This window comes from Neolamprologus multifasciatus, chromosome 3 (assembly GCF_963576455.1).
Source record: "Neolamprologus multifasciatus chromosome 3, fNeoMul1.2, whole genome shotgun sequence".
Lineage (NCBI taxonomy): Eukaryota > Metazoa > Chordata > Actinopteri > Cichliformes > Cichlidae > Neolamprologus > Neolamprologus multifasciatus.
This window is the reverse complement of record NC_140441.1, coordinates 47,476,058-47,501,305: the sequence shown is the minus strand read 5'-3', so window position 1 is coordinate 47,501,305 and position 25,248 is coordinate 47,476,058. Positions and strand designations below refer to the sequence as shown.

At 43.2% G+C, this 25,248-nt stretch overlaps 2 protein-coding genes and 1 long non-coding RNA gene across 14 annotated transcripts in view; 2 read left to right on the top strand and 1 right to left on the bottom strand.

Moving 5' to 3' along the window:
• Positions 1-46: 46 nt before the first annotated feature.
• Positions 47-12,459, top strand: LOC146523723 (butyrophilin subfamily 2 member A2-like; the record flags this gene model as incomplete). The annotated part of the gene is made up of 5 exons (XM_085154206.1): positions 47-237; positions 4,195-4,368; positions 4,503-4,658; positions 10,442-10,488; positions 10,637-12,459. Coding segments are annotated over 5 exons (1,152 nt in total), but the record flags the coding sequence as incomplete, so codon positions are not given.
• The window catches only part of LOC146523721 (focadhesin-like), a 37,463-nt gene continuing 22,972 nt past the window's right edge, over positions 10,758-25,248 (top strand). For 2 of the 12 annotated variants that reach the window (XM_085153935.1, XM_085153932.1), the window contains exons 1-12: positions 13,503-13,640; positions 16,545-16,616; positions 17,383-17,457; positions 17,885-18,039; positions 18,962-19,054; positions 21,085-21,186; positions 21,308-21,533; positions 21,717-21,923; positions 22,370-22,457; positions 22,624-22,829; positions 24,274-24,534; positions 24,944-25,048. In XM_085153935.1, coding sequence (XP_085010061.1) covers positions 16,560-16,616; positions 17,383-17,457; positions 17,885-18,039; positions 18,962-19,054; positions 21,085-21,186; positions 21,308-21,533; positions 21,717-21,923; positions 22,370-22,457; positions 22,624-22,829; positions 24,274-24,534; positions 24,944-25,048 — 1,575 coding nt within the window. In that variant the 5' untranslated portion in view covers positions 13,503-13,640; positions 16,545-16,559. Of the gene's footprint in view, positions 10,843-13,498; positions 13,641-16,544; positions 16,617-17,382; positions 17,458-17,884; positions 18,040-18,961; positions 19,055-21,084; positions 21,187-21,307; positions 21,534-21,716; positions 21,924-22,369; positions 22,458-22,623; positions 22,830-24,273; positions 24,535-24,943; positions 25,049-25,248 lie in introns of those variants that run through there. The other 10 variants (XM_085153930.1, XM_085153940.1, XM_085153928.1 and 7 more) reach the window with 10 other exon arrangements.
• LOC146523722 (uncharacterized) lies at positions 13,663-14,131 on the bottom strand. The gene is made up of 2 exons (XR_014873101.1): positions 13,998-14,131; positions 13,663-13,916 (listed from the first exon to the last, which is right to left on the bottom strand). It is a non-coding gene; the product is annotated as an uncharacterized LOC146523722 (long non-coding RNA).

Below are 25,248 nucleotides of genomic sequence, written 5' to 3'. Positions count from 1 at the left end.
CATAAAGTTTTTATTATTTAATTTATCGTAACTTTATTTATGATGATTTATATCTTTTTTTAGTCTGAATAGCTGTAACCTGTCAGAGAGAGCATGTGAAGCTCTGTCCTCCTCTCTTCAACTAGAAGACTGTGTGCTCAGAGCTCTAGATCTGAGTAACAACAACCTCCAGGACTCAGGTTTGACAAGACTGTTTTCTGGACTGAAGACTGGAAACTGGAAACTGGAAACACTCAGGTCAGATATTGTTGTTTGTGATTTTACTTGAAATTTGCAACTTAAACATTACATTTATTTTTATACTGACATATCCTTACTTTGAAATCTTTTTCAAAGGTTTTTCTTCTAAAACCATTTAAAACCAGATTTTTAGTCAGTGTAACTACTGTGAATCAGTGAGATTTAACTATCAGCTGCTAACAGTCTACATTTGCTTGTGCAAGAAGTTGAGAAAGTGTCAGAAATGAACAGATAAATAACTACAGGGCAGGACAGATAAACTTGTTGCAGTTTATCTATCCTGCCCTGTCACATGCCAAGCCACAGGTAGTTATTTACCTGTGGGGTTTGATAAAGATCTGGTCAAGTTATTCACTTCTCAAAAGGAGGAACTACAGGGAAAAAACTACCAAGAAAAATTAGTTGTGATTGGTTGGTAGATCTGTCATGGAAACACACTGCCATCAACGTCTGTTTTGTTTTTGTCAAAATCACTGTAATATAATCACTGTACCTTTATATACATGTGACTTATATTAATGCTGCTGCCCTCTTGTGGCTAAAGTGTAATTATGTTATTGTTATTAGGGAAAACATTTGAGAGTAACATGCAAAATGAGTCAGCACTTTGGCTTTAGCTTAAGAAAAACTCATTTTTATGTAATCAGTTATAGTTGCATGTATTCATTATCACAATTTAACCTTTAATATTGATGTCTTAAAATTATTTTGAGTAAACTAGCAATAATTTTATGGTTGTATTAAAGAAAATACATCACTAATAAATGATTTATTTCAGTAATTAATTAAAAATGTACATAATCAATTAAAAAATATATAAATAATGAATTATCCATTTATTTCATTTAAAATGTTTCATTATTTGTTTATGTACAATTCAAATTAGTTAGTTACATATTTAATCAATTATTGGTTTGTTTTCTATTTTAATTATTTTACTGACACATTTAATGAATTATTTAATGATGTATTTATTTAATTCACGTTGCTACTCCTGGCCCTGCATCGCTGTTCATAAATACATTTTATTTGTCAGCTTCACCCATCAAAGTCAGGGGGCGGGGTTAATGCTGATCAAGTCAAAACCACTGCTTTGGTCTGGTGGGCGTTCTTTTTTTTAAAAATGTTTATTTATAAGATTTTAAGTTCGAAGTTACATAAAATCACACCAGAGAAAGGACATAAGATACAAAAACAATAACATTCAAGCACAGAAAAAAACAAAAAAAAAACCAAACAGGAAAGAAAAGAAAAAATACACCGGTTAGCCAGTACAAATCAAAAGATCAAAAGAAACACCAGTGTCCAAAGAAGATGATCTTCTGTGTGAGGTTTGACAACAACAGAGAGTTCACCAGATGTGGGGGACAAGTCCAGGAAGGAATCAGGGTCCGGCAGAAGTGCAGTTTCACACAAATACAAAGTGCAGTCAAACGGGTTAAAGTTTATGTTGAATCCCTGTTAATATGATTGAGAAAAGGGCCCCAGATTTCGACAAACTTAAAATGAGTGTCAGCCAGACGATAGCGAACCTTTTCAATATACAAACATGCAATCATCTCACGTAGCCAAACCCTAAACAATGGAGGAGATGGTGATTTCCAGGCTCTAAGAATAAGTCTTTTGGCTACAATCATGCCAAACATTAAGGCTTTCTGAAGAGGACGTCTGAGTGCCAATGAGGTTAGGGAGTGGTGGGCGTTCTTTTAGTGGGCTTTTCTCAAAACTATGTAGGCCTACGCACCAGGGTTTGGACATGTGTGGACCCAAACTATACTTAAACTTTACCCTTTTTTGTGTGTCACCAAATAAACTTTAATATCTTCTAGACAAGAATGTAGTGGCATAATCTTTAAATATCTGCTCACTTTGTCAAAATGAACCTAATCATCTCAGATGATTTCAGTGATGTCTGCCAGCTCACCTTGCAAGTGGTCGAGCTTGTATACCGCTGACAACGTGGCACACAACTCGCATTACCCCCTCTCTCCCGAGTTATTTATTTATGTTAGTTTCAACTGTTCCTGCAAAAAGTAAGCACGTGTTACTAATAAAAGGTCCAATAGAAGCAAAGTCTAAAATGTGAAAACAAACATGAGGGACAAACAGGAGCCTTTTTCAAGGCACAGGTTCAACAAACTGAGTCTAGCCATAAACTAGAGTTGGCAGCTGTGAGTTTTCGGTTTATGAAGGTCTGACCTGAGTTACTTTAAGTTAAGACTATGCTTCTGAAACAAGCATTAAATTATTAAAACTAACATTAAAAAGATGTTTAAGGAGGAAAGAGAGCATTTTCACCACAGCATGTTCATGCTGTTTGTAGATAGTGAAGACTGCTGTTCAGCCTGCTCCAGAAATTATTAAACTGCCTTAAAAAAATATTATTAAACTGTATTCTAAAATAAAGTCTGATTAAGATCTGATCTTTGTTGGGGGGTTTTCAATAAGCAGTGTTACCTGTGTATATGCATGTTTTAATAAAAGAGATAATGTTGCTGTTTTCAGGCTTGTTAGACATAATGTCTTCTAATGTCCACAAGTCTGTATGATGTGTTTCATAGTTTCTAACAAGCCTTTTAAACTTAAGTTACTGCATTGCTGAAACACCAACATCTGCTTATTGAACAAAGAAAAAACAACAACAACAACAACAACCAAAGACCACACATCTGATTTTATTTTATTTTTTGTTTTTATTTTAATAGACTTCCAAAACTTATACCATATATCAGATTTCCAGTCATTAGAGCAGATAAGTGGCAGAACTATATTACTGAGGTACATGTTTACTTATTTAATTGATGTCTGTCAATAAATCTATTTAATTTAAATTCAAATAGCCCAAATCTGTATTAAAGCAACAGGTTCACTTATAAAGTATTCTGTAGTTATCTTAGTGTCCATCGCCCTTTCTTTTGAATCCCCTTTTTAACCCAGATCGGTCACTTTGAGGGTAAGCACACGCTCCAGCAGCTGTGCGCTGACGAAACTAACTTAACAAACTTAACAAACTTAAAATCGTGTAATTTTCTCAAAGATCGACAGTGCGCCTGATAATCCAGTGAGCCTTATGGTCCAAATAATACGGTACATTTGCAAATTATGTGCACAATATTGGAACTAAATTATTTTATATTGACAAACAGCGGCCCACATTAAACTGTGACTGTCACCAGGTAATGTGGGCGTGTTTCCTGAATAAGCAGCAGGTGTTAAACAGCTGACAGGTGAACAGGATGCATGCAGGTAAACTCGAGGGCCCTTCGAGCTGATCGGTGGTGTCGTGAGGAGAATTTCAGCTCATTATTCATGTTACAGAAACACAGAGGTACGAGACCAGGCAGAAGACTTTCTGATTATTTGTTTTTAGTTAAAATAATTCCATTGTTGTCTAGTGATGGTGTGGCAAAGCTCTGTGAATGTGTCCAATTTTTCCGGCTTTGTTGCTTCACCCAAAGGCAGATCACACAAAGCCTCGTTTAACTGCTTATTATGAAGAACTGACATCTGCTGGTCATTTAATGTTCAGCAGCACTGCTGTGAGAATACCTGTAGGATACATACCAGTGGATATGTAAGCACATGCACAGCTGCAGGGCTAGAAGGGCCCAAATGAATTAAATAAATAGATTCTTAAATAATTAATTAAATGTGTCATTAAGTGATTAATTAAATATATTTAAAAATCAATAAATTTGTAATTAATTTATTGGAAATTACTTGGCATTAAATCAGTGATGTATATATTTAATTTATTAAGTATTTTGAACTTAATTCGTTAATGACATTTAATTAATTATTTAATGATGACTAATTGATTGATTATTGATGATTAATTAACCTTCCACATGATTTAACCTCTATAGAGATGATATTTTATCTAGATCATGTATTTTTCAAATGTTCAGACCAGAAAGTTTAACATTATTATTTTTCTCTTTATTGTCTCTTCAGATTCAGTGTCTGTAATCTCTCAGAGGGAAGCTGTGAAACTCTGTCTTCACTACTCAGCTCCCAGCCCTCCAGTTTGAGACAGCTTGACCTGAGTAACAATGACCTGAAGGACTCTGGAGTGAAAGTTTTGTCTTCTGGACTGAAAAGTCCATATTGTGAACTGGAAACACTCAGGTCAGCATTCTCAAAATGTTCAGTAGATGAGGTTTAGAAGTTTACATGTCTTTTTTAAATTCATTTTTGGCTGCAATTTCCTGTTAGCATTTAGCTATTTTGCTTTTCTCTAAGAGTATTTGTCATGTCTGCAGGCTGTCAGGCTGCCTGATCACAGAGGAAGGTTGCAAGTCTCTGGTCTCAGCTTTTAGCTCCAGTTCTTCCCATCTGAAAGAGCTGGACCTGAGCTACAATAACCCAGGAGAGGCTGCAGTGAAGATGCTTGAGCAGCTAAGACTGGACACTCTGAGGTATGTAGATGGCCGTTACAGCCACAAACAGTGTCTGATAGATGAGGAAACTGGCTCTGTCTGATTACTTAATGCTGGAAACCAGTGTTATTTGAACAATCACACATTTCTGGTCTAACATAAACAGTAGATGTCTGTATGGGGTCTCAAAGGACAAAATCTCTGTCAGCAACAACGGTGCAGCCTGTTCAAACTGATCTCTGGAAAGGAACTGACATTTTCACTCTCTTTATTTATTTTAAGTTTTATCTGTGTGCAGAGACCATGTCCAGGACATGTTTAGCCTGGCCCAGCATAAACTAGAATTAGGGGGAAGTTGTTTCCCCAGCTTAGAAAAACATATTAGTAAAAGTAAATGGATTACTAGGTCACTCAACTTAACTAACCACCTACTAAAATGGGCTATTTTGCACTGCTAGTTTGCTGCTTCTGAGCGTTTACTACTGAAACTTGTTTGTGCTAAAATATCAAATTGATCTTCTGGACTTTGTGATAATAGTTAGTAGAAAACAACAGAAAAATAGAATGCAGTCAAAGTGAATTAACTTTGGTCGATCAACCTTGAAATTCAAAGTCAAATTATAATATAATGAGTGCTGTCAACATTAACATGTTAAGCTGCATTAACGCTTCAACGCCGTGTAACCCCTCATCGGGCTGATCTGCGTTAACTTGTTAATGAGAATTTGCCGCATTAACGCCGTAATTACGGGTTAATGTTGACAGCACTAAATATAATATAAGTCAATCATTCAAATCAGTCATTCATTGCTAACAGAAAGAAGAGATTAAGAAACAAAGAGATGGAGCTGGTGGAGGAAACCAGGTCACTGGTTGGATGTTAGGCCCAGACCAGTGGGTGTTTTTGACTGTAAAGCCAATCTAGCAAGGACAACCACTGGTCCTGTTACCCTGCAGCCTGCACTGCAGGATATGTGCTGTGCCACTGAGACCACGTCCACACTAGCCCAGATGGATTTGAAAACGGTGTTTTCGTCTGAAAATGCCCCGCGTCCACACTATTGTTTTCAGTCGTTTTCACAAGGTTGTGTGTAGGGGTGGGTTTTTATAATCGATTTATCGATTAAAATCGATTCTGGCTTGGATAACGTAAAATCGATTCATTAAAATCCTGAATCGATTTTTTAATATAAATTTATTTTGCCCGAAATGCCAGAATCTCTGGAGAAATCTCACAAAATTTCAACAACCACCAAACAGCTAAGACAGTAAATGAGAGCAGGAACACGGATTCTGCACAAAGACTTAAACACACAGCCCAACCACGGATCAGAATCAGTTAGATGTCGCCTTTCTCACAGTCGGGGCTGAAAGCCGACAGCGCGCTGATTCTGATCTGTTGGCGGTCCGCGCTTTGTGTTCACGCCCTTTATGCGCTGATTCTAAAGCTGTTAGTTTTATCTCTCTCCAAACAATATTGACCGAACCAGCAGCAAAAGAAGATCCAAACTAGGCTTCACATAAACAACGTCATGAATTCACTCTGACTTTTATTGTTTTGCTTCGACCACGATGTACAGCTCTCTCTCACATGCTCGCTCTCTTGCTCTCTCTCTCCCCCTCTCTCTCTCTCTCTGTACTGTTTTCTGCATTATTCGCTTGCTTGTTACGCACAAGTCTACCGTTGTTTACAGCGCTGTCAGCCGACGGTTTTTTTTTCGTTTTATATACTTCCGAAAATAAAACCTAATTTCTGCCGTTCAATACCGAACAAATTTAAACTTTTTAAAATTATGCAAAATGCAAAACGCTCAGCCGTGTCTCTAATAAAACCGCTGTAACTTCAGAGGTAATGTTCATGTGTTGATTAATGGTTTTCTTTCGTTTTTGATGTACTGCAGAAAATTTTTATAAAATCCCAGAACAGGAAAATCACCTTCATGTTTGTCTGTGTTTTATCCTCAGCTACTTTGACACAAAGGCCTCTGCTGTGATGCTCACACCTTTGATAAAGTCTTGGTGTGTCAGCTTCCTTTTTATAGATACAAAAATATGTAAATGTACTGATCTGAATTATAATATTTCTGACTGTCAAAATTTCCCAGATTCAAATCAAAGTGAATCGAATCGAATCGAATTAAATCGAATCGTGGATCGAATCGATTCGGGACCCTGTGAATCGGAATTGAATCGATTCTAGAAATCAGTGACGATACCCAGCCCTAGTTGTGTGTCCACATTGAAACGGCCGAAAAACGCTTATGTTGCAGTCCTGCGCATGCATGAAACGCAAGAAGATCCGGCTTGCCTCATTTCTGTCTGACGTCTATTCACTTTCCGGCTCGTTGAAACGTAGCGGCAAAATGAGGAAAAGCACAGAGTTTTTAAATGGACTAACAATGAGGTGGAGTTGTTGCTGCGAGTAACACAAAAGTAAAAAGTTGCAAAAGCGAGTGAGAGTTACAGAATTTAAAGAAAAGTTGTACAGACTGATATTAACCTTTAATAGGGCTGTCAAAAATGAGAGCAAACAAAACAACTGTTGTATAACGTCCTCCGCTATCTTTGTTTAATTGGTCACATGACTGCATCACATGACTAAAAAGGTGTCATCGTTTTCAAGTCTGCGTTTTTGCTGTCCACACTGCGAAGGGAAAGCACCGTTTTCAAATGTATGCATTTTCGAGAGCGTGTTCAAAACACAGCGTTTTCCTTGAGCGAAAACGCCTCCCTGGGAAAGTCTATGCCAGGGTGCTGGAGAGGAGAGTCCGACCGTTAGTCGAAGCTTGGTTACAGGAGGAACAATGCGGTTTTCGTCCTGGTCTTGGAACACTGGACCAGCTCTTTATCCTCTCATGGATACTCGAGGGCGCATGGGAGTTTGCCCAACCAGTCTACATGTGTTTTATGGACTTGGAGAAAGCATTCGACCGTGTCCCTTGGGGAGTCCTGTGAGGGGTGCTCCGGGAGTATGGGGTGACTGGCCCATTGCTATGGGCCATTCAGTCCTTATACGACCGTTGCAAGAGCTTGGTCCGCATAGCCGGCAATAAGTCGGACTCGTTCCAGGTGGGTGATGGATCCGCCAGGGCTGCCCTTTGTCACCGATTATGTTTATAATTTTTATGGACAGAATTTCTAGGCGTAGCCAAGTGGTTTCACTTAGGTCAGGGGTCGGCTCCGGAGCCGCATGCGGCTCTTTAGTCCTTATAGTGCGGCTCCGGGAAAATAAATTAGAAGTATTTAGCTGAAGTGTATTTTATTTATGTTAGTTCTTTTTTAACTTGTAGTTCTAAATTGGAAGATTATTGTGATATTGAAGTATAAAAATAAAATTATATTCTATTATTTCTTCATCCCTCAAAATATCCGTCACAGTCGCGGAAGCCGATATACCCGCCGAAACGCCGTGCATTTATCGAGACTTTCAACCCCAGGCAGGCCAGTTATAGATCTTCGGATCCACATTATGTCAGCAGCTGTTCTCCACCATGAACTATGTTAAAAACAAACACCGCTCACGCCTCACAGATGACAGCTTACAGTCCTGCGTAAAGATGAGAGTGACTTCATACAGCCTCGATTTGCAGACGCTGTGCGCAGAAGTCCCATTGTAAACATATCACGGCAGACCCGACGATGTTTCCATGAACATGCTTTTCAGCATCTCTTTATTGACCACTTTTCACACACGGTTGCTGTACGCACACAGCCGGCTGTAGCTTTGCAGCTCACAGCCCGACACACACCAACACAACAGCACAGAGAGCACAGACGTTAAGGCGGCGAGGCGTGATTGCGGGTGCCGCTCAGGTGCGTCCGCCTCCCCTGCAGCGCCGCTGCAGACCACGCCCCGCCACACACATTAACCAGGTAAAATACATATTTAGGCAGAATTTTGCAAATATCTATTTTTCATCTTTTAGCAGCATTTTTTTCCAATTACTTTTTAAAAGTCAGGTCAAGGCTCCAAAAGCCCAAAGGCGATATGAGGGTGGCTGCTCACAGCAGTTTTTGTTTGCTGGATCATTTTAGTTCAGCTGGGTGTCTTTCCTTTTGTTATATTTCTTTAAGAGTTCAAAATGTGTTACTTACATAAATAAATTGTAATTTTCTCTGTAGCACTTCATGGATTTAAGCAACACACCTTAGTTGTTCACACAAAGCATAAAGGTAAAACACAATATATGCAGTGTTATATTAATTTTAGATGTCAAAAAGCATTTGCGGCTCCCAATGTTTTCTTTTGCATGGAAACCGGGTCCAAATGGTTGCTGACCCCTGACTTAGGTGGTCTCAGGATCTCATCTCTGCTTTTTGTGGATGATGTGGTTCTGTTGGCTTCATCGGGTGAAGGCTTCCAGCTCGCCTTGGAACGATTCGCAGCCGAGTGTGAAACGGTGGGAATGAGAATCAGCACCTCCAAATCTGAGGCCATGGTCCTCACCCGGAAAAGGGTGGAGTGCCCACTCCGGGTCAGGGTCGAGTTCCTGCCCCAACTGGAGGAGTTTAAGTATCTCGGGGTCTTGTTCATGAGCGATGGGAGAAGGGAGAGATCGACAGACGGATTGGTGCAGCGGCTGCAGCGATGAGGACGCTGCACCGGTCCATCGTGGTGAAGAGAGAGCTGAGTGTAAAAGCGAAGCTCTCAATTTACCGGTCGATCTACGCCCCGACCCTCAGCTATGGCCACGAGCTGTGGGTAGTGACCGAAAGAACGAGATCGTGAATACAAGTGGTGGAAATGGTGGAAAACAAGGCGTTTTCAAACTAAAACGTGTTAGTGTGTAGCCGGAGGGGTATGTGTTGCAGCACTGAGAGCTCCAGAAAGAGCCTTCATGGTGGCCCTGCAGCCAACCAGCACTTCAGTCAAATGCTGTCAAAAGTGGTCCCAGAGACACTGTTAGCTGTAACCATCAATGACCAAGAATTGTGTCATTTAATTCAGGGTTTCCCTGTATTATTGTTTGATATCATTTCTGAATAAATAAATCAAGATGACGAGCCTTTAAATGCACTTATGTTAGTATAAATATACAAAAATAAAAGATAATTTTACTGTTAGGAGAATAAGAAATAAATATATTCATCACATGCATCAAATCACAACCTCCTCCTGCAAGAGTGCAGCATTGTGATTGGTTGATGCTGTTTCCATCATTTATGTTTGTTTACCTTCAATAAATTTGCTCTACAGAGCATTTATTAATAAGAAGGATTATTAATAAATGTCTTTCTCTCTGCTTTTGGTGGAGTGAAACAATAACTCCTGTCTCCAGAGGTCCACAGGTCCACTGGCACCTGGTCCTAACTTCACCCATGTCTGCACCCTCAGACATCCCACTGTGGAGGCATCCTCGCCTGGACCAGTGGCTGCCCTTGTGAGACAGACTTTATGGTCACAAACAGCCCTAATCTGAGAATGAAGGCTCCTTTACATAGAAAGCAGTATGTGGTGTGATGACCGCTGCATTAGCTCAAAATATGTGATGCACTGGCTGCTGCACTCTACCTGTACTGAATCAGTTTTTGTACCCAGTCCCAGTCTTTACATTTAATATGCAGCCACTCCCTGACAGCATGAATGTCACAGTGTGTTGAACCTTGACTGTGGCACATGTCAATGCTCCCTGGACATCGTGCTTAATAAAGGAGATTAAATGTGATGTGATTATGAGTTTTGCTCTTTTGAAGTTGAAACATTTATGTGTCAAAATGTTGGACTGTTCCTTTATCAGTGTGTAACAGTGTGTGTATGAGAGCCATGTAATGTCCATGTGTGCATGCTGACTGTGCTGCTCTGACCCCCCTCCTCCTTTCAGGGTGGAGCCTGCTGGAGTCCGATGGTTGAGACCAGGTCTGAGGAAGTGTAAGTGTGTTTTTAATGGGATTCATGAAAACAAAGCAGCACACATTCAACCATCTTCATCATGTCAGGAGTCATCATCAAAGTGTCAATCAATGAACAGATGATGGATCAATAACTGCAGCTGGATTGTGTTTGTTCTCTCCATCAGATTCCTGTCAACTCACAATCGACACAAACACAGTGAACACAGACCTCCAACTGTCTGACAACAACAGGAAGGTGACATGTGAGGGGTATCAGTCATATCCTGATCATCCAGACAGATTTGATGTTCATCCTCAGCTGCTGTGTAGAGATGGTCTGACTGGTCGCTGTTACTGGGAGGTCGAGTGGACGAGGAGGGCTTGGATATCAGTGAGTTACAGAGGAATCAGAAGGAAAGGGAGGAGTGATGAGTGTGTGTTTGGTAGAAATGATCAGTCCTGGAGTCTTTTCTGCTCTGATCATGGTTCCTTTGTGTGGCACAATAACAGATCAACACCCATCTCCTCCTCCTCCTCCTCCTCCTCCTCCTCCTCTGTCTCTAACAGAGCAGCAGTGTATGTGGACTGTCCTGCTGGCACTCTGTCCTTCTACAGAGTCTCCTCTGACTCTCTGATCCACCTCCACACCTTCAACACCACATTCACTGAACCTCTTTATCCTGGGTTTGGGATCTGGGATCCATCAGATCCTCTTCTGCGTGTAAGAAGATTTTTACGTGGCCCTGAGTCAGTGACTCTGTGTAGTTAGTGTTACCTGTTAGAGAAACAGTTCAGTCTGTACATGTCTGTGTCTTTCACTCAGAAACACATGATGAGATTCATGGATTCAGTCAGTTGATGTTTTAAACTAAATGATTCACAAATTATTATTCAACACAAGTTTGGTGAGCAGCAGGGCTCATCCTGATTTTTGTTTTTGTGCATTATAATGATGAAATAACTTTGTCATGTCTGTGGTGGCCTTTGGAGAATTAAACCATCCTTTAGAAACTAGATATAAATGTCATATTTTCCAACATTGATATTTTTCTGTGTTTCAGACGACAATGAAAAGATAAAGAACAGTCTGTAAATCATAAGTTATCAATTCAAATGATTATTAAAGCCACAAGAGAAGCTTCCTGTTATTTGTACCACTCACCTGGTCATGTGATCCAGCTGTGCAGCCAATCATAACTGACATCACTTTCTACTTTGATGTTTCCATGGTGAATGGACTGATTCTTGTTTAACACGTTCATACTCTGATGGATGCATCGGAGAGGGTTAGTGTCTTGCTCAAGGACACTTTGTGTGCCAGCTGGAGCAGTCAGGGATTGAACCACCAACCTTCTGATCATTAGATGCCTTGCTCTATCTCCTGAGCTACAGCATCATCAAAGCTCTTTCTTAAATCCTCTCTGAGAGGAGCTCAAACACGAGGAAGAGACGAAAGTGAGGGAAGAGAGTGGACTCATTAGTAAAATGAAAAACAGCCAGCGTTGATGTTTAAGACAAGTGAGGTAACAGAAATACTATATATGGCAGCGGTCACCATGGCAACATCAATGTCGGTTGCTACGTGTTGTATTGATCCTGATCTGTGAGCCTCATATCAGGATATGCTGTTGTTTGCTTGATCATTCCTCAGCTCGTCTGTGTGAAGTTGAGTGTAAAGAGGCTCCTGCTGTCAGAGAAACACTCTGATGATATATGATGTATGATATGTCTCTTCTATTTTTCTGTTATCATATTTTGATGTTGATTGTGATTGGTTTCATTTGTTTCTTCAGTGGCTGTAGTGTTTTAATGTTTAGATTGTCTTTTGTTCCATTTTGTAATTGTGTATAAAGTTTGATTTGAATGAAAGTTACACTCAAATGCTTTCAGTGTTGCTGTGTTAAGTGTTTGCATGTTTAATGTTTTTTATGGAAGACACAAAGATATGTGACTAAAGAAATCTGTGCTAGAGTGACTTAAAAAAATAAATAAATAGTAGAAAACAAAACAGATGTTGAATTCTTTAGAGATTTTTCTAAAAATCTTTTTCTTTCTAAACAGAATCCAGAATATTGATCTTTGACATGGAAGCTGTTTCTACAGGATCCTGATGGACACTCAAAGGTTTAGAAAATGTTCTCATTAGTTGTTTACAGCAGAAAATCAACCGATGTGAACCAAAACAACAGAAATGCACAAGTGTGTGAGACTACAAATGATAGAATCAGAACTGCTGATTTCATTACTCTGAACTTTTAAAGGCAGGTTTTGTGTCTGAGAGCAGGGACACTTGCTGTGTTCAGTGACTGTAAGTTCAGGCTACCCTTGATTTAGTTGCTAGATGTTTTTAAACTATGTTTATTTTATAAGGCTCATTAAAAGCCATCTGAACTAGAGATGGACTGATCCGACGTTGCGTATCGGTATCAGTCCAATACTGACCTAAATTACTGGATCGTATATAAGTAATAAATAAAAAAAGATGTAATCCGATCTACTAAATATCACAAAAGCGCCTCAGAAAACTTGCGACATGGCGTAACCCAACACATGACCTTAGCACATAGGAGCAGGTTGTGTCACGTGATGGAGCGGCTGTGGCGTGCGAGACCTGTCGGCGGTCTGGTGGAGCATTTGGAGCCTCGCGACGTCTGTAATGAGACGCTTTACATGTCTGAGCTGAAGTTTGTTATCAGTGTTTAAAAAGGCTGCATCTCTGATGGTTGGCATTATATCAGTGCCTATGGAAGTGGCACCTTGCACATTTGGAAAGGAACCAAGACTGAATTATATACACAGGTTTTAGAGCAGCATGTGCTCCCATGGAGATGATGTCTTTTACATGTGTAAGGAGGATGTTGCTAAGCTGCACACTACAGCATTATGAATAAAGTATGGGTTCATGAGATTTAATTTTTGTAATTTAATTTTATTTAATTTAATTCAATTTTATTTACATTTCACACAGTGTGTCAACATTTTGTCATAAAATAATATTAACAACAGGAAAAAACGACAGCAACAACAATAATAATAATTTCATTGCTCTATTAAATGTGGTGAAAATATGAACTCAGCCTGCGCGTGCTGTGCATGTCTGTGACGTAATCGCGTGAGAAAGGCGGTTTCCTTTCCTTTTTGGCCCTCGCTGCTCGCCGTATTTCCGCGCGGGTCTGCTGGATGAAGGAGGTAAAGTTTTTTGAACAGCATGTATAACTTTAACTGAGCTTCGTTAGTCTTTCTCAGCCTGCTGCAGTTACAGTTACAGCCGCGTATCTATTACAGTGAACCTGCCGTCAGCTGTATCACGTTAGCATTAGCTTGTGTTGATGCTAAGCTGCTATTAGCAGGTCCTGTTCAGCGCTAAGTTGTGTCCGGACGACTTTACAGTTTAGTTTCCTCCGATCACCAGATATTTGTGGATGGCCTCGTGTGTACGGAAGCTTCGTGGTGAAGCGCTTTGGCCTGTGGGAAATGTAGGAAACATCAGAACGAGCTGCGCACCGCAGTAAACCGCTTTGACAAATCAACCTAATTTTCACTCACTTCATTAATAAAAGTTTTGTCACTTGGAAAACTGCAGTTTTCACACATCTCGCCGTTAATGTCACCCAGCTAACGGTGTAGTTTCAAGAAACAATGCAGTGTTCCTGCCACGAACATCACGACGGAAGCCCTGCAGGGTAGATCTGCGCAGCGGCTCTGATGGAAACGCCACAGATAGTAGCTCATTCTCCTTCTTCCGGTTTCTCCTCTTAGTGTCTCCATAGCAACTCATCTGCCTCCTCTCACCTGGTCCCGAGGATCCAGGTCTGTCACCTGGTCTCAGGTTCACCCTGAGCTGGCCCTCCTCGTCCATTCCAGTCACTCTCAAAGACAAACTGAACATTTTCCACTACGACACATCCAGCTGGGTTTTAGTTTTAATTTGAAGTCATTGTCACCATCTCCAAAACAGACACCAGAGCAGGTCTAACTCCTGTTGCATCCTTCACTCAGTGACCCTTAACAGCTGTATTCACCCACTCATCATGTAACACCACAGTTCCTCTCCTGGTTTCTCTGACGTGTCCAGTTTCTTGTGGGACACTTCATAAACATGCTGCTCTGTCTTGGGTGGTCGGCTTTGCCATTTCCAGATTGAGCATTGTTATATATCTGGGGGATTATTCTTGATTAATTATTTGAGCTGTCACGTACTACGTGGCTGTATCAGTGTGAGTGCAGCTCATCATGGTGTGTCGCACTAATTTAATAACAGTAGATGTGTTTAGCCTGATGTCCTCTTTAGAGACCAACAGAGCAAACGCTGCTGAGTTTATTTTTGTATTTTATAGTTTGAAAGTGACACTTGGGACACAATGAGTGTGCGTCCCAATGTATTGTGCTCCTTCAGACACAGATCCACACAGCATGTGTATATAAACCATGGAAGAAGCAGGAGCTTTCATTGTGACACACTGCTTAGCTTCACAGTGTGTGTGACACAGGTGGGTCACTTGGATTGGCAGAGGTGAGGCCTGGTAAAAAGCTACAGCTGTAAACTGTAACAGTGCTCATATAGGGGGCTGCTGGGGTTGTCTCACTTTTGGATGCAGCCTCCAGAGGCCGTTAGTGGAATTGCAGTTTTTGGCACTTCTGCACAGGTTTCAGTTTTCAGCCCTGGAGGTGCCGCCTGATATGAGGTGACACTTTTGTCTTTGTCCTCTCACCGTCTGTGAGAGATGAGTATCCACCATGTGAGTCCCTCCCTCTCCACCAGTCGGTCAGACGTCTGCTCGTCCTCCAGTCTGGTTCGGCTAAAAGGGAGATTTTCCTTCCCGCTGTGGCCAAGGCCTTGCTCATTGGGGTTGACCGATTGGTGGGATTTTCTCTGTACTTCGTGGTCTGTGCCTTCAAGTGACTGTTGTTGTGATTTGGTTGATCACAGAGACCTAAAAGACCTGGTGACCTCTAATTTCCTGCTTCTAAATCCAGACAGAGGCTGTTGTGCTCGGCCCTAAAACTCTTAGAAACAGCATCATCGTGGCTCCAGTGAAGCTGTGAGGAGTCTTTGAGCAGAATATATCATTCAGTGTGCACAAACAACCATGTAGGTCTGTGAACTAAGCTGAGAGTGATTCTAGCTGCACGATTGTGAGTCAGTGTTATCAGACAAGTGCCATGAAAAGCCTCAAAGCCTCCAGTTAACCTGAAACGCTGCAGCACGAGTACCAACAGGAAGTAGAAAGAGAGCATGTTTGTCACATATTAGCTCCTCTTCACTGACTCCCTGTTAAATCCAAGATTTAAAATCCTCCTTCTGACAGACGAGGTCTCGAATAATCAGCCTCTGTCGTCTCTTAAAAAGCTTGTAGTACAAAGTTATACTGATAGAGCACTCCCTCCTCAGACTGCAGCCTTATTTGTTGTTGCTAGGTAGAATAGGAGGCAGTGCCTTCAGCAGTGCCTTCAGCTGTCTCTCAGTGGCCCATCTCCTGTGGACCAGCTCCCAGCTTGGATTCATGAGACTCCCCATTTAGTGTTTGTGTTTTTTCTCTAAAGCTTCTTGTTAGAACTGGATCAGGTGTCTCTGAGCGTATCCCAGTAACACTGCAGTAGGAGGGCTGCTGGGAGACTTCATCATCTATCACCATGTGTTCTCTTTGAAAGCTACATATTTGTTATATAAGATAACGTAATCAGGCACTGTTAGCATCACTGTTTGAACACTTATTAATAGATATACATGACAACACACTGCCACAGTACTAAAATAGTTTAGCAAAATGCATTTAGAAACAACAATGTACACGTCATGTAAGTTCATGTAAAGTTTCATCCAGAAACTTCACATGAACCTAAAGTGTTGTTTAGTTAGTGGGTGGATGGCTGAAGGGTAATCTTGGTTTCCTTTGTTTGGGACAAACATTTGGGAATGTTTGTTTGAGAGGAAGAATAAACTGCTTGGATCAGTCAGGGATTCGATGTCACGTCCCTGAGCTAAAGTCTGATTTCCCTGATATGTGATCATCTGTAGTTTAACAGGAGAGCTGTCTTTACTTTGATCAAACCTCCTCCTCTTGTTCTAATGGAGATTCTGGATGTTCACAGGTATGATCCAGTGACATGATGGAGAGTTTAAAGACGCGGCTCGAGTTCCCCTGCCCTGTCATACAAGCCCAGGTAAGAGGCGGACTCTGCTCTGTGACTCCTCCCATCCAAATGATACCAATGATCCTTCCCTTGTCTGATTTACAGGTACGAGTGATTTGTTAATGATAGAGGTAAACTAAGTAGCAGCTCACACAGGCAGAAAATCTCTACCATTAACAGGAATTCAGCAATACTCATAAAAAAGTCTCCTGATAAGACAGAGTAAAGAGTAACGTAACTATTTGATAGAGTAACATGACTGTAAGGTGCACGGATACATGTGTGCAGCTGTTGGAGGATTTTAAAGAGACATGAGGTGAGTTTACAGTGTAACAAGATCCAAGACACAGAGTTACTTTGTATGTTTGTTGGCAACCACGAGGGTTTCTGAGTCACTCACACTCGTGTGTTTAATATGTTTATGTAGAGGAGAGGCAGGTTTTACTGAACACACACAGACTCAGGTCCCTGTAGGCACATTCATTCATTCATTCATTCACTCATTCATTCACTCATTCATTCATTCATTCACTCATTCATTCACTCATTCATTCATTCATTCACTCATTCATTCATTCACTCATTCATTCATTCATTCACTCATTCATTCATCCATTCATTCATTCACTCATTCATCCATTCATTCATCCATTCATTCATTCACTCATTCATTCATTCATTCATTCATTCATTCATTCATCCATTCATTCATTCATTCACTCTGTAGTGTTGGTTTCTCTTCCTCTCATTGTTATTGTGAATAATGGTACAGAAGTGTGATTTTCTTGTGTTGTAGACGGTGAGAAGTCTTGTTGCAGCTGTCTTAAAGGAAAAAGGGTCAAATGGGCAAATCACCTGGTCCTGTGCTCAGGTGAGTTCCTGTAAGAGTCACATATGATCATTTCTTTAGTTACATGAAGTATAAAAGAGCAGGAACATCTGCTTTATGTGGTCCTGTGTTTTATCCTCAGTGACTTTGACACATCTGCTGTGAGGCTGACACCTCTGATCTCACAGTGTCAGCTTTGTTTTTATACACAGATATAAAATATGGATATGCACTGATAAACGATCATAGTTATAATATTTCTGACTGTCTGAGTCCAAATTGAATCAAACCTTGTTGGGATTGAATCAGTGCTGAGCTCGAGTGGCTGAACTGAGTGGGACAGATTGCATTCTCACGTGCACCTCTGTCTTTGTCCGTTTTCATTCAGGGCTTCAGTGCATGTGTGGAAATGGCACAGATCATTTTGTTAAACTTCTGAAACACTGACTGCATCACTGTTGTTGTTCAGGGCCCAGCACTGGAAGCTTTGTGGCAGCAGTGCTGCAGTGACTGTGCTGTGGTGTGTTCAGCGTGCTGTGACACCTTGGTGTTATTGGTGGACCAGGGCCATGCAGACCTGGACTACATCCTCAATGGTGTCCTCAACCTCCTGCCTTCTGCAAGGTATGCAACGCGCAGTTATTGGACGCCACGATCCTGCCTCAGAAAGCTCAGCTCAGCTGTTTGTCAATGAGTCTGACAGAGGCTCTGTAACCTGCATCCATGCAGCGTTACAGCCGCTGCACAAAGGCACAACATGAAAGATAGACCTCAGCAGGACGAGGTTGTGTATCAGCAGGACAAAGAAGGCTCTCTTTAGCATGAGAATGCTAACACTGTGAACTGAGAAGAGGTATGAAGAAGGCCGTGTATGTCCACTGTTACTGGCCATCGTCACCTACAAATTCAGTCTTTAAATCCCTTTAAAGGCCCACTCACACCTCGCCTCAGGTGACCTCAAAGGTCACATGATGGGTCGCGGTGAGGTCTCATAGTGGTTCAACCCTTAACCCTTGGTGTTGACAATGACCTACGCTTTTGTTTATACTCATGTGACGACGCACATGACAAATAGCTCGATGACCATCTCCAAGGAGGGAAACGCCCTGTAGGGTTTAAATATGTGGGTCTCTCCACCTTGTATAAGAAGTGAAACATCTTTAAAACTTAATCAAGTCCAGTCGCCTTCTTTTCCAGCTACCAGTGTGTAACATGGAGTCAATGCTTCCAGTGCAGGAACCCGACTGACAGTCTACAAACTGAGTTAGACACATGGAGGTCACAGCTTAGTCTGTGCTGAGGATAAATCCACGATGTCATTGCTCTCCATCAGGGCTCATGTGAAGTAAAGAAAATAGCTTTGAAAGTTCAAACTGGAAACATGAAAACGTTAAAGGTCACTGTTCCACAGTTCAGAGCTGGATGCTCTCTAATCTGGACGCTAACCTAGTTGTGCAGCATAATGTAACTATTTGAAAACATTTGAAGCAATGAAAACGCTCACACTGTTAGTTTTTTCAGTTATTCTGACTCTGATGTCCAACAGACACACTCAAGGGTTGATCAAAGTCATTCGCCGATTGTTGGAGATGCAGGCTGACCAGAGCGATGGACACTTCACCTGTCCGTATTCTATCAGGTAAGTATCTCATGTCTAATATCTAGAGATGTTCAAACATATTGTCTTGTGTAATCTATCAAGCTACATATAGCTTGTAGCTTACTGCTAGTCCAAAGAAGCAGCATTGGTCCACCACCCACTTGAAGTGCCGTAGGGGTCCGGTGCTCTGTCTGGTGGCAGTCAAAGGCCCTGGTGCTTCAGTCCCAGCTATAAACTGGCTCTTGGAGCATGAGAATCCCAAACTGGTGCATGAGGTTGAAAAATACTGACTACATGTAAAGAGTGAGAGGTAGCAGACAGGGAATGGGTACGTTTGCATCTCCCTGATTTGATGGCAGCATTTAGAAGTTTTCCCTGGTGGACAAGACGGTTGCTTCCCTGTGCCGTCATGTTGGGAACAGGTGCCGATAGTCATTTGTTCACATGTGACTAACAGTTGTTTAGAGTAATTTTTAGAGTTGCTGGGTGAGGTGGGTACCCCATCTAGCAACTCCATAATCCTGCTGGGGGACTTTAATGTGGTGGTGGCAATCTTTGAACCAGAAGATAGACATTGGAGGTTCAGGAGCAGCAGGTTGAAGCGTCCTGTTAGGCTTGGCTATCGTCTGGCAGATATCGACAGGATGAGTGTAACTCTTGCAGAAGCTGAAGCAAAAACTCAGCTGTACGAGGAGCTTGGTGAGGCAATGGAGCAAGACTTCTTGAGCTTGGTCCGTTTTGCCATCACTGTCGGATCTATTCCTGGTGGGTGTTGTTATCGATGCTGTTTTGAGTAATTCTGCAGCTGCGTGGGAAACATTGGGAATGAGAATCAGCACCTCCAAGTCTGAGGCTGTGGTTCAAAGCTGAAAACAGTGGAGCACCCACTCCAGGTCAAGGACGAGCTGGCGCCCAAGTTGGAGGCGTTTAAGTATCTGTGGGTGTTGTTCACGAGTGAGGACAGAGTGACAGACGGTGCTGTGGCTGCAGTGATGGGGCCGCTGTAAGAACGAACAGGGTTTTAACATTAAAAGTGATGTTTGGTCACAATATAGTGAGCTCTCCTCTTTTTAGTGTATAAAATCTGTCCTGTGGATGAATGCAGACTTCACCTCAAAGGCAAAGACACTCGTGAACATCCGTATAAAAATCAGCGGTGCAACAGAAAGATCTCCTCTGTCCAAATTGTCTGCCAGTGCTCTGAAACACCAACAGACTTTGAGTCACAATAAATAGAAGAAACTCCTGATTGTTTGCTTCCTTTGTGCTGGAACGTGGGGAGTGCTCTGATAGGCTGACGAGTTGGCGTGTATTGAAACTCAGGTCTGGAAATGGCGTGCTGAAGGGTGACACATGTGGTCAAACAGGTTCCGTCATGTGAAGACTGGAAACACGGAGGAGTAGACGTCTGGCCCACAGTGCAGGCTGTCACAGGCACAGACGTGAGCTTCCTTCCTGCACTTGGAAAATGATTGAACAGGCACACAGCACTTCATTCAAAGGCTGATCTATAATGGTATCAGTGGATGCATTAGTGTGTGTGCAACTGCTAACGTTTTGTCTCTCACACTCGACTCTGGTTAGAGGTACGTGTGAGTACACCATATTTTAAGCATGTTTTCATCCTCATAGGTGGCAGCTACGTGACATTTTGCCTTTAGATTGTCACTGTGGGAGTGGGTGTGTAAATCCAGTTTGTGTGGAAACAGTACGGATGTTGGAGGACTATTTATATGACTGCATTCTGCAAAAGTGACGATGTGTAGCCAACAGTAAAGGATCGATGCTTTAAAATAACACTGTCAATAGTTTTTAGTGTTAACAGTTTGCACTTGTTCTTTGGAGAACTTGTAATTCAGTTTTATTCATACAGCAACAAATCACAACAACAGTCACCTCAGGGAGGGGCGGGGCCATCTGCTGTGATTGGTTGGGGTGAGAGAAGGAAGGCAACAGGTCTTGTGTGGATTGAGGCCTTCTTAGTTTGTCTTCGTTGTAATAGACTGACTCAGTGGTTTGTTGGGACCATAACTTGAATCAGAGCTGGGACACTGACCCGTCCATTGCAGGAGCAGCCCTCACCCGTACGTCACAGCCCTGGAGAACAGAGTGGACTGCTGGCCGGCTCTGCTGTTCGAGATCGATGACTTTATCCAGAAAGCTGTTGACAGGTAAGTCTTACTGGTTCCTATCGTAGCTGTTATGTTGTACACTACTTTGAAGACAACTGGACATTATGAGATGATCTATTCTCAGAGATTCTTATGACTCCAGTGTGTGTGTACGTTACAGAGATAAAGAGGCTTATATCACCATGCTGGCCCCCTTCCTTCGGTACCTATACTGCCAACCTCACAGGCAACCCGAGCACACGCTCCTTCGACAGAGTCTTCTTAGGGTGATGCTGCCCATTCAGGGAGGATCCAGGTCCGCCCCCCAGAACAAGGAGCAGGAAACGCTGTCCCCAGTGTCTGACAGGCTGCTGCTCTGTCTTTGTCAGCTGGTTCCACACATGCAGGTAACAAACTGAAGTTATGTTAGGTAACTGTACAAAGACACGTCAACATGTTTCCACTCTGTATGTTACACCATCGTTCATTTAAATGTGTCTCTCTTATTTGCATACGCTCAGATTGACAGGAAGTAGCTAATACAGAGAGCAGGATGGAGCTATGTCAGCCTCTCCTCTCTGTCCCTGCAGGTGGACAGCGTGGAGGCAGTCCTGGAGCTGTGTGCGTTTGTGGGCGCTCTGCTCCAAGATCTAACTGGGACCTCTGGAGACCAGTGGAAACCAGAGAAAGCGGCGCTGGCTCTGCAGCTGCTGTGTGCGTGTCGGCGATGCCTCGAGTTCAACGGAGACTGCAGACCAATAATCGGCTTAATGCAGCAGCTTGTTCCAGCCTGTCAGGTGATCGCTGTAGACAATCAGACACCAGCAAAGATAAAGAAGCCGCGCTGCTGTGCTGGTTAACGTGAGCTAAATATGGAAGTAAACAAAAGTGATGCTTTTTGTTTTACATGTGCAAATATCTCTGCTCCAAACCTGAGCCTGGACTCACAGCAGTGGGTTATTTGGCATTAATGCTGATCAGCTTCTTCACTCACTGCAGCGAGCTGACATGGACATGCACACATGTGAATATCTGACACTCAAAGACAATTTGTAGAAATTTCATCCTTTTCAAGGAAGCAACATTGTTTTTGCCTTGTTACTACTACCAGGGAAAACACACCTGAGGTTTAATATGTGAGCCCTCGGGCCTCTGTGGCCCGGGGCACCATGCAGTACCTCTGGTCATCATCACCGTATCACACATGTATTGACCTGTTGGCATCGCTGTTTGTTTTCTGCAGGAGTTGCTGTTGGATGAGCTGATGATGGGCGTGGCCTTGCTCTTGTTGGAAGCCCCTTCAGATCAGCTGACCAGCCTTCTCAGACTTGGTAAAGTGATTATTTTGGACAAAGCTCTGCTGGCTTTAGCTTCCTTTAAGAGACTTTGAAGCAGTGAAAGAATTAGTGGGAACAAAACTAGGTTGTGTGTGCAGGTCATGGTTGGAACCTCACAGAGCTTTGTGTCCTACATGAGATATTCTTTCTCTCAACACAGCACTGAGTTTGGTCCCTGAACAAGCGGAGGCGTCGCCCTGGTTGAGTCCAGTCCTGATTCTCCCCGTGTTGCAGCTCCTGTCCTGCTTGGGTCTCACTGAGCCGCTGTCTGACCAGAACACACACAGCACCAACCACAGGCTGGCTCACAGCCTGCTGCACAGAGTTAGCAGGCCCGCAGATAAACCCCTGCAGGTAACCCAGCAGGTAACAGAGCAGGTAGCCTAGCAGGTAGCCTAGCAGGTAACCCAGCAGGTAACCCAACAGGTAGCCTAGCAGGTAACCCAGCAGGTAGCCCAGCAGGTAACCCAGCAGGTAACCCAACAGGTAGCCCAACAGGTAGCTTAGCAGGTAGCCTAGCAGGTAACCCAACAGGTAACCCAACAAGTAGCCCAACAGGTAGCCTAGCAGGTAGCCTAGCAGGTAGCCTAGCAGGTAACCCAGCAGGTAGCCCAACAGGTAGCCCAACAGGTAGCCTAGCAGGTAGCCTAGCAGGTAGCCTAGCAGGTAACCCAGCAGGTAACCCAACAGGTAGCCCAACAGGTAGCCTAGCAGGTAGCCTAGCAGGTAACCCAGCAGGTAACCCAACAGGTAGCCTAGCAGGTAACCCAGCAGGTAGCCCAGCAGGTAACCCAGCAGGTAACCCAACAGGTAGCCCAACAGGTAGCTTAGCAGGTAGCCCAACAGGTAACCCAACAAGTAGCCTAGCCAACAGGTAACCCAGCAGGTAACCCAACAGGTAGCCCAACAGGTAGCCTAGCAGGTAGCCCAACAGGTAACCCAACAAGTAGCCTAGCCAACAGGTAACCCAGCAGGTAACCCAACAGGTAGCCCAACAGGTAGCCTAGCAGGTAGCCCAACAGGTAGCCTAGCAGGTAACCCAACAGGTAACCCAGCAGGTAGCCTAGCAGGTAACCCAACAGGTAACCCAACAGGTAGCCCAACAGGTAGCCTAGCAGGTAGCCCAACAGGTAACCCAACAAGTAGCCTAGCCAACAGGTAACCCAACAGGTAGCCTAGCAGGTAACCCAACAGGTAACCCAACAGGTAGCCTAGCAGGTAACCCAGCAGGTAACCCAACAGGTAACCTAGCAGGTAACTCAGCAGGTAGCCTAGCAGGTAGCCTAGCAGATAGCCTAGCAGGAAGCCCAACAGGTAGCCTAGCAGGAAGCCCAACAGGTAGCCTAGCAGGAAGCCCAACAGGTAGCCTAGCAGGTAGCCTAGCAGGTAGCCCAGCAGTTAGCCCAACAGGTAGCCCAGCAGGTAGCCTAGCAGGTAGCCCAACAGGTAGCCTAGCAGGTAGCCCAGCAGTTAGCCTAGCAGGTAGCCTAGCAGGTAACCCAGCAGTTAGCCCCAGGCCTGTTTCTCACATTCAGTTTTTGGAGTCTTTCTTTGAGGTGTAGCCACATAATTCAAACACTGTTACAATAGTGCAGGTAGCTGTTAGGTGGTGAGTGGACAGAGCATTAGAGCACAGATGACATCCATCCAAAAATACTGTTTCCCTCTCCCAGAGGAACAATACTGGAGTGTTGTTCCTCTGGGATGCTTTGCTTGATCCTTAAATTACACTTCATTAACATTCATGGTGCATCTGTAGCTTTGCTCTTTGTTCTTCATCATTTGTTTCTCATGAATCTGTCTCCCTCAGCCGGCCCCATCACTGCCTCTGTCTCTGAGTTCCTGGTATAGTGAGCTCAGCGTGTCTTTGTCGGTACTGCGCAAAGTGGCCAACAATCCAGCAGCAGCGACCGATTGGCTGTTGGCGGTCAGCTCCGCCCTGTCGTCCAGCCAGCGCCTGTCCTCCTCTCTTGTCCTGATTGTGACTTATCTCATCATCATGGGTCAGGAAAACATCTGCCAGCTGGCTTTGAAAGCAAGCCAGGCTGTCGCTGCTGCCGACCCCTGCCAGGTAGATAACCCACACAACTGGTTCTCTTAAATCTGTGGCCTGAATATAAAGTAATGCATGTTGTTCCCTCTGACATGTAGATATGTTGTATGTAAGGCAGCTAGCTCGTGTTTGTCTTTCTAAGAGCAGTAAACATAACATAAATAACCTGGTGTTTTGGCACCAACACATGACTTTGAAATGGTTCAGATCAGCAGGAAGATAAAAGCTGTCACTGCTGTGTGATTGCTGCTAATCTGCTGCCGTATAAAGGGAGAGGTTAGGGAGTGCTCTAAGGGGACAGACTTCCCTCTGGACTTGTGTTGGAGTCACTAGCTGCAGATGAAGTGTGAAGTTTCCCCCTCATTGTTTCATTGTACCCCTAATGTTTGGTTGATGTGTTTGCTGATGTGGGCATTTCCCTCTGCAGGTCCCGCCCCTCGTGCTGCTTCTTTTGTTCAAACTGACCAAAGAAAAGAGTCCCGTCCTGGCTCACGCTGTTCTCACAAGCCTGCCAAACCTCGGCACTCATAAGGTACGCAGCACGACTAAGAAGAACCTGTACTGACTGTGAGCGTCTGGAGACGGGGCTGGAACATCAGCAGCACCTTTCTACTTCATCTGAGCGCTCACAGTGTGTTTTAGTCCATCATACACACAGATGAGCTTTTATCTGTGGGGTCATCCAGGTCATGTAGTCTGAGGAGCTTTTCTTCATCCAGGAGGCTTCTAGAG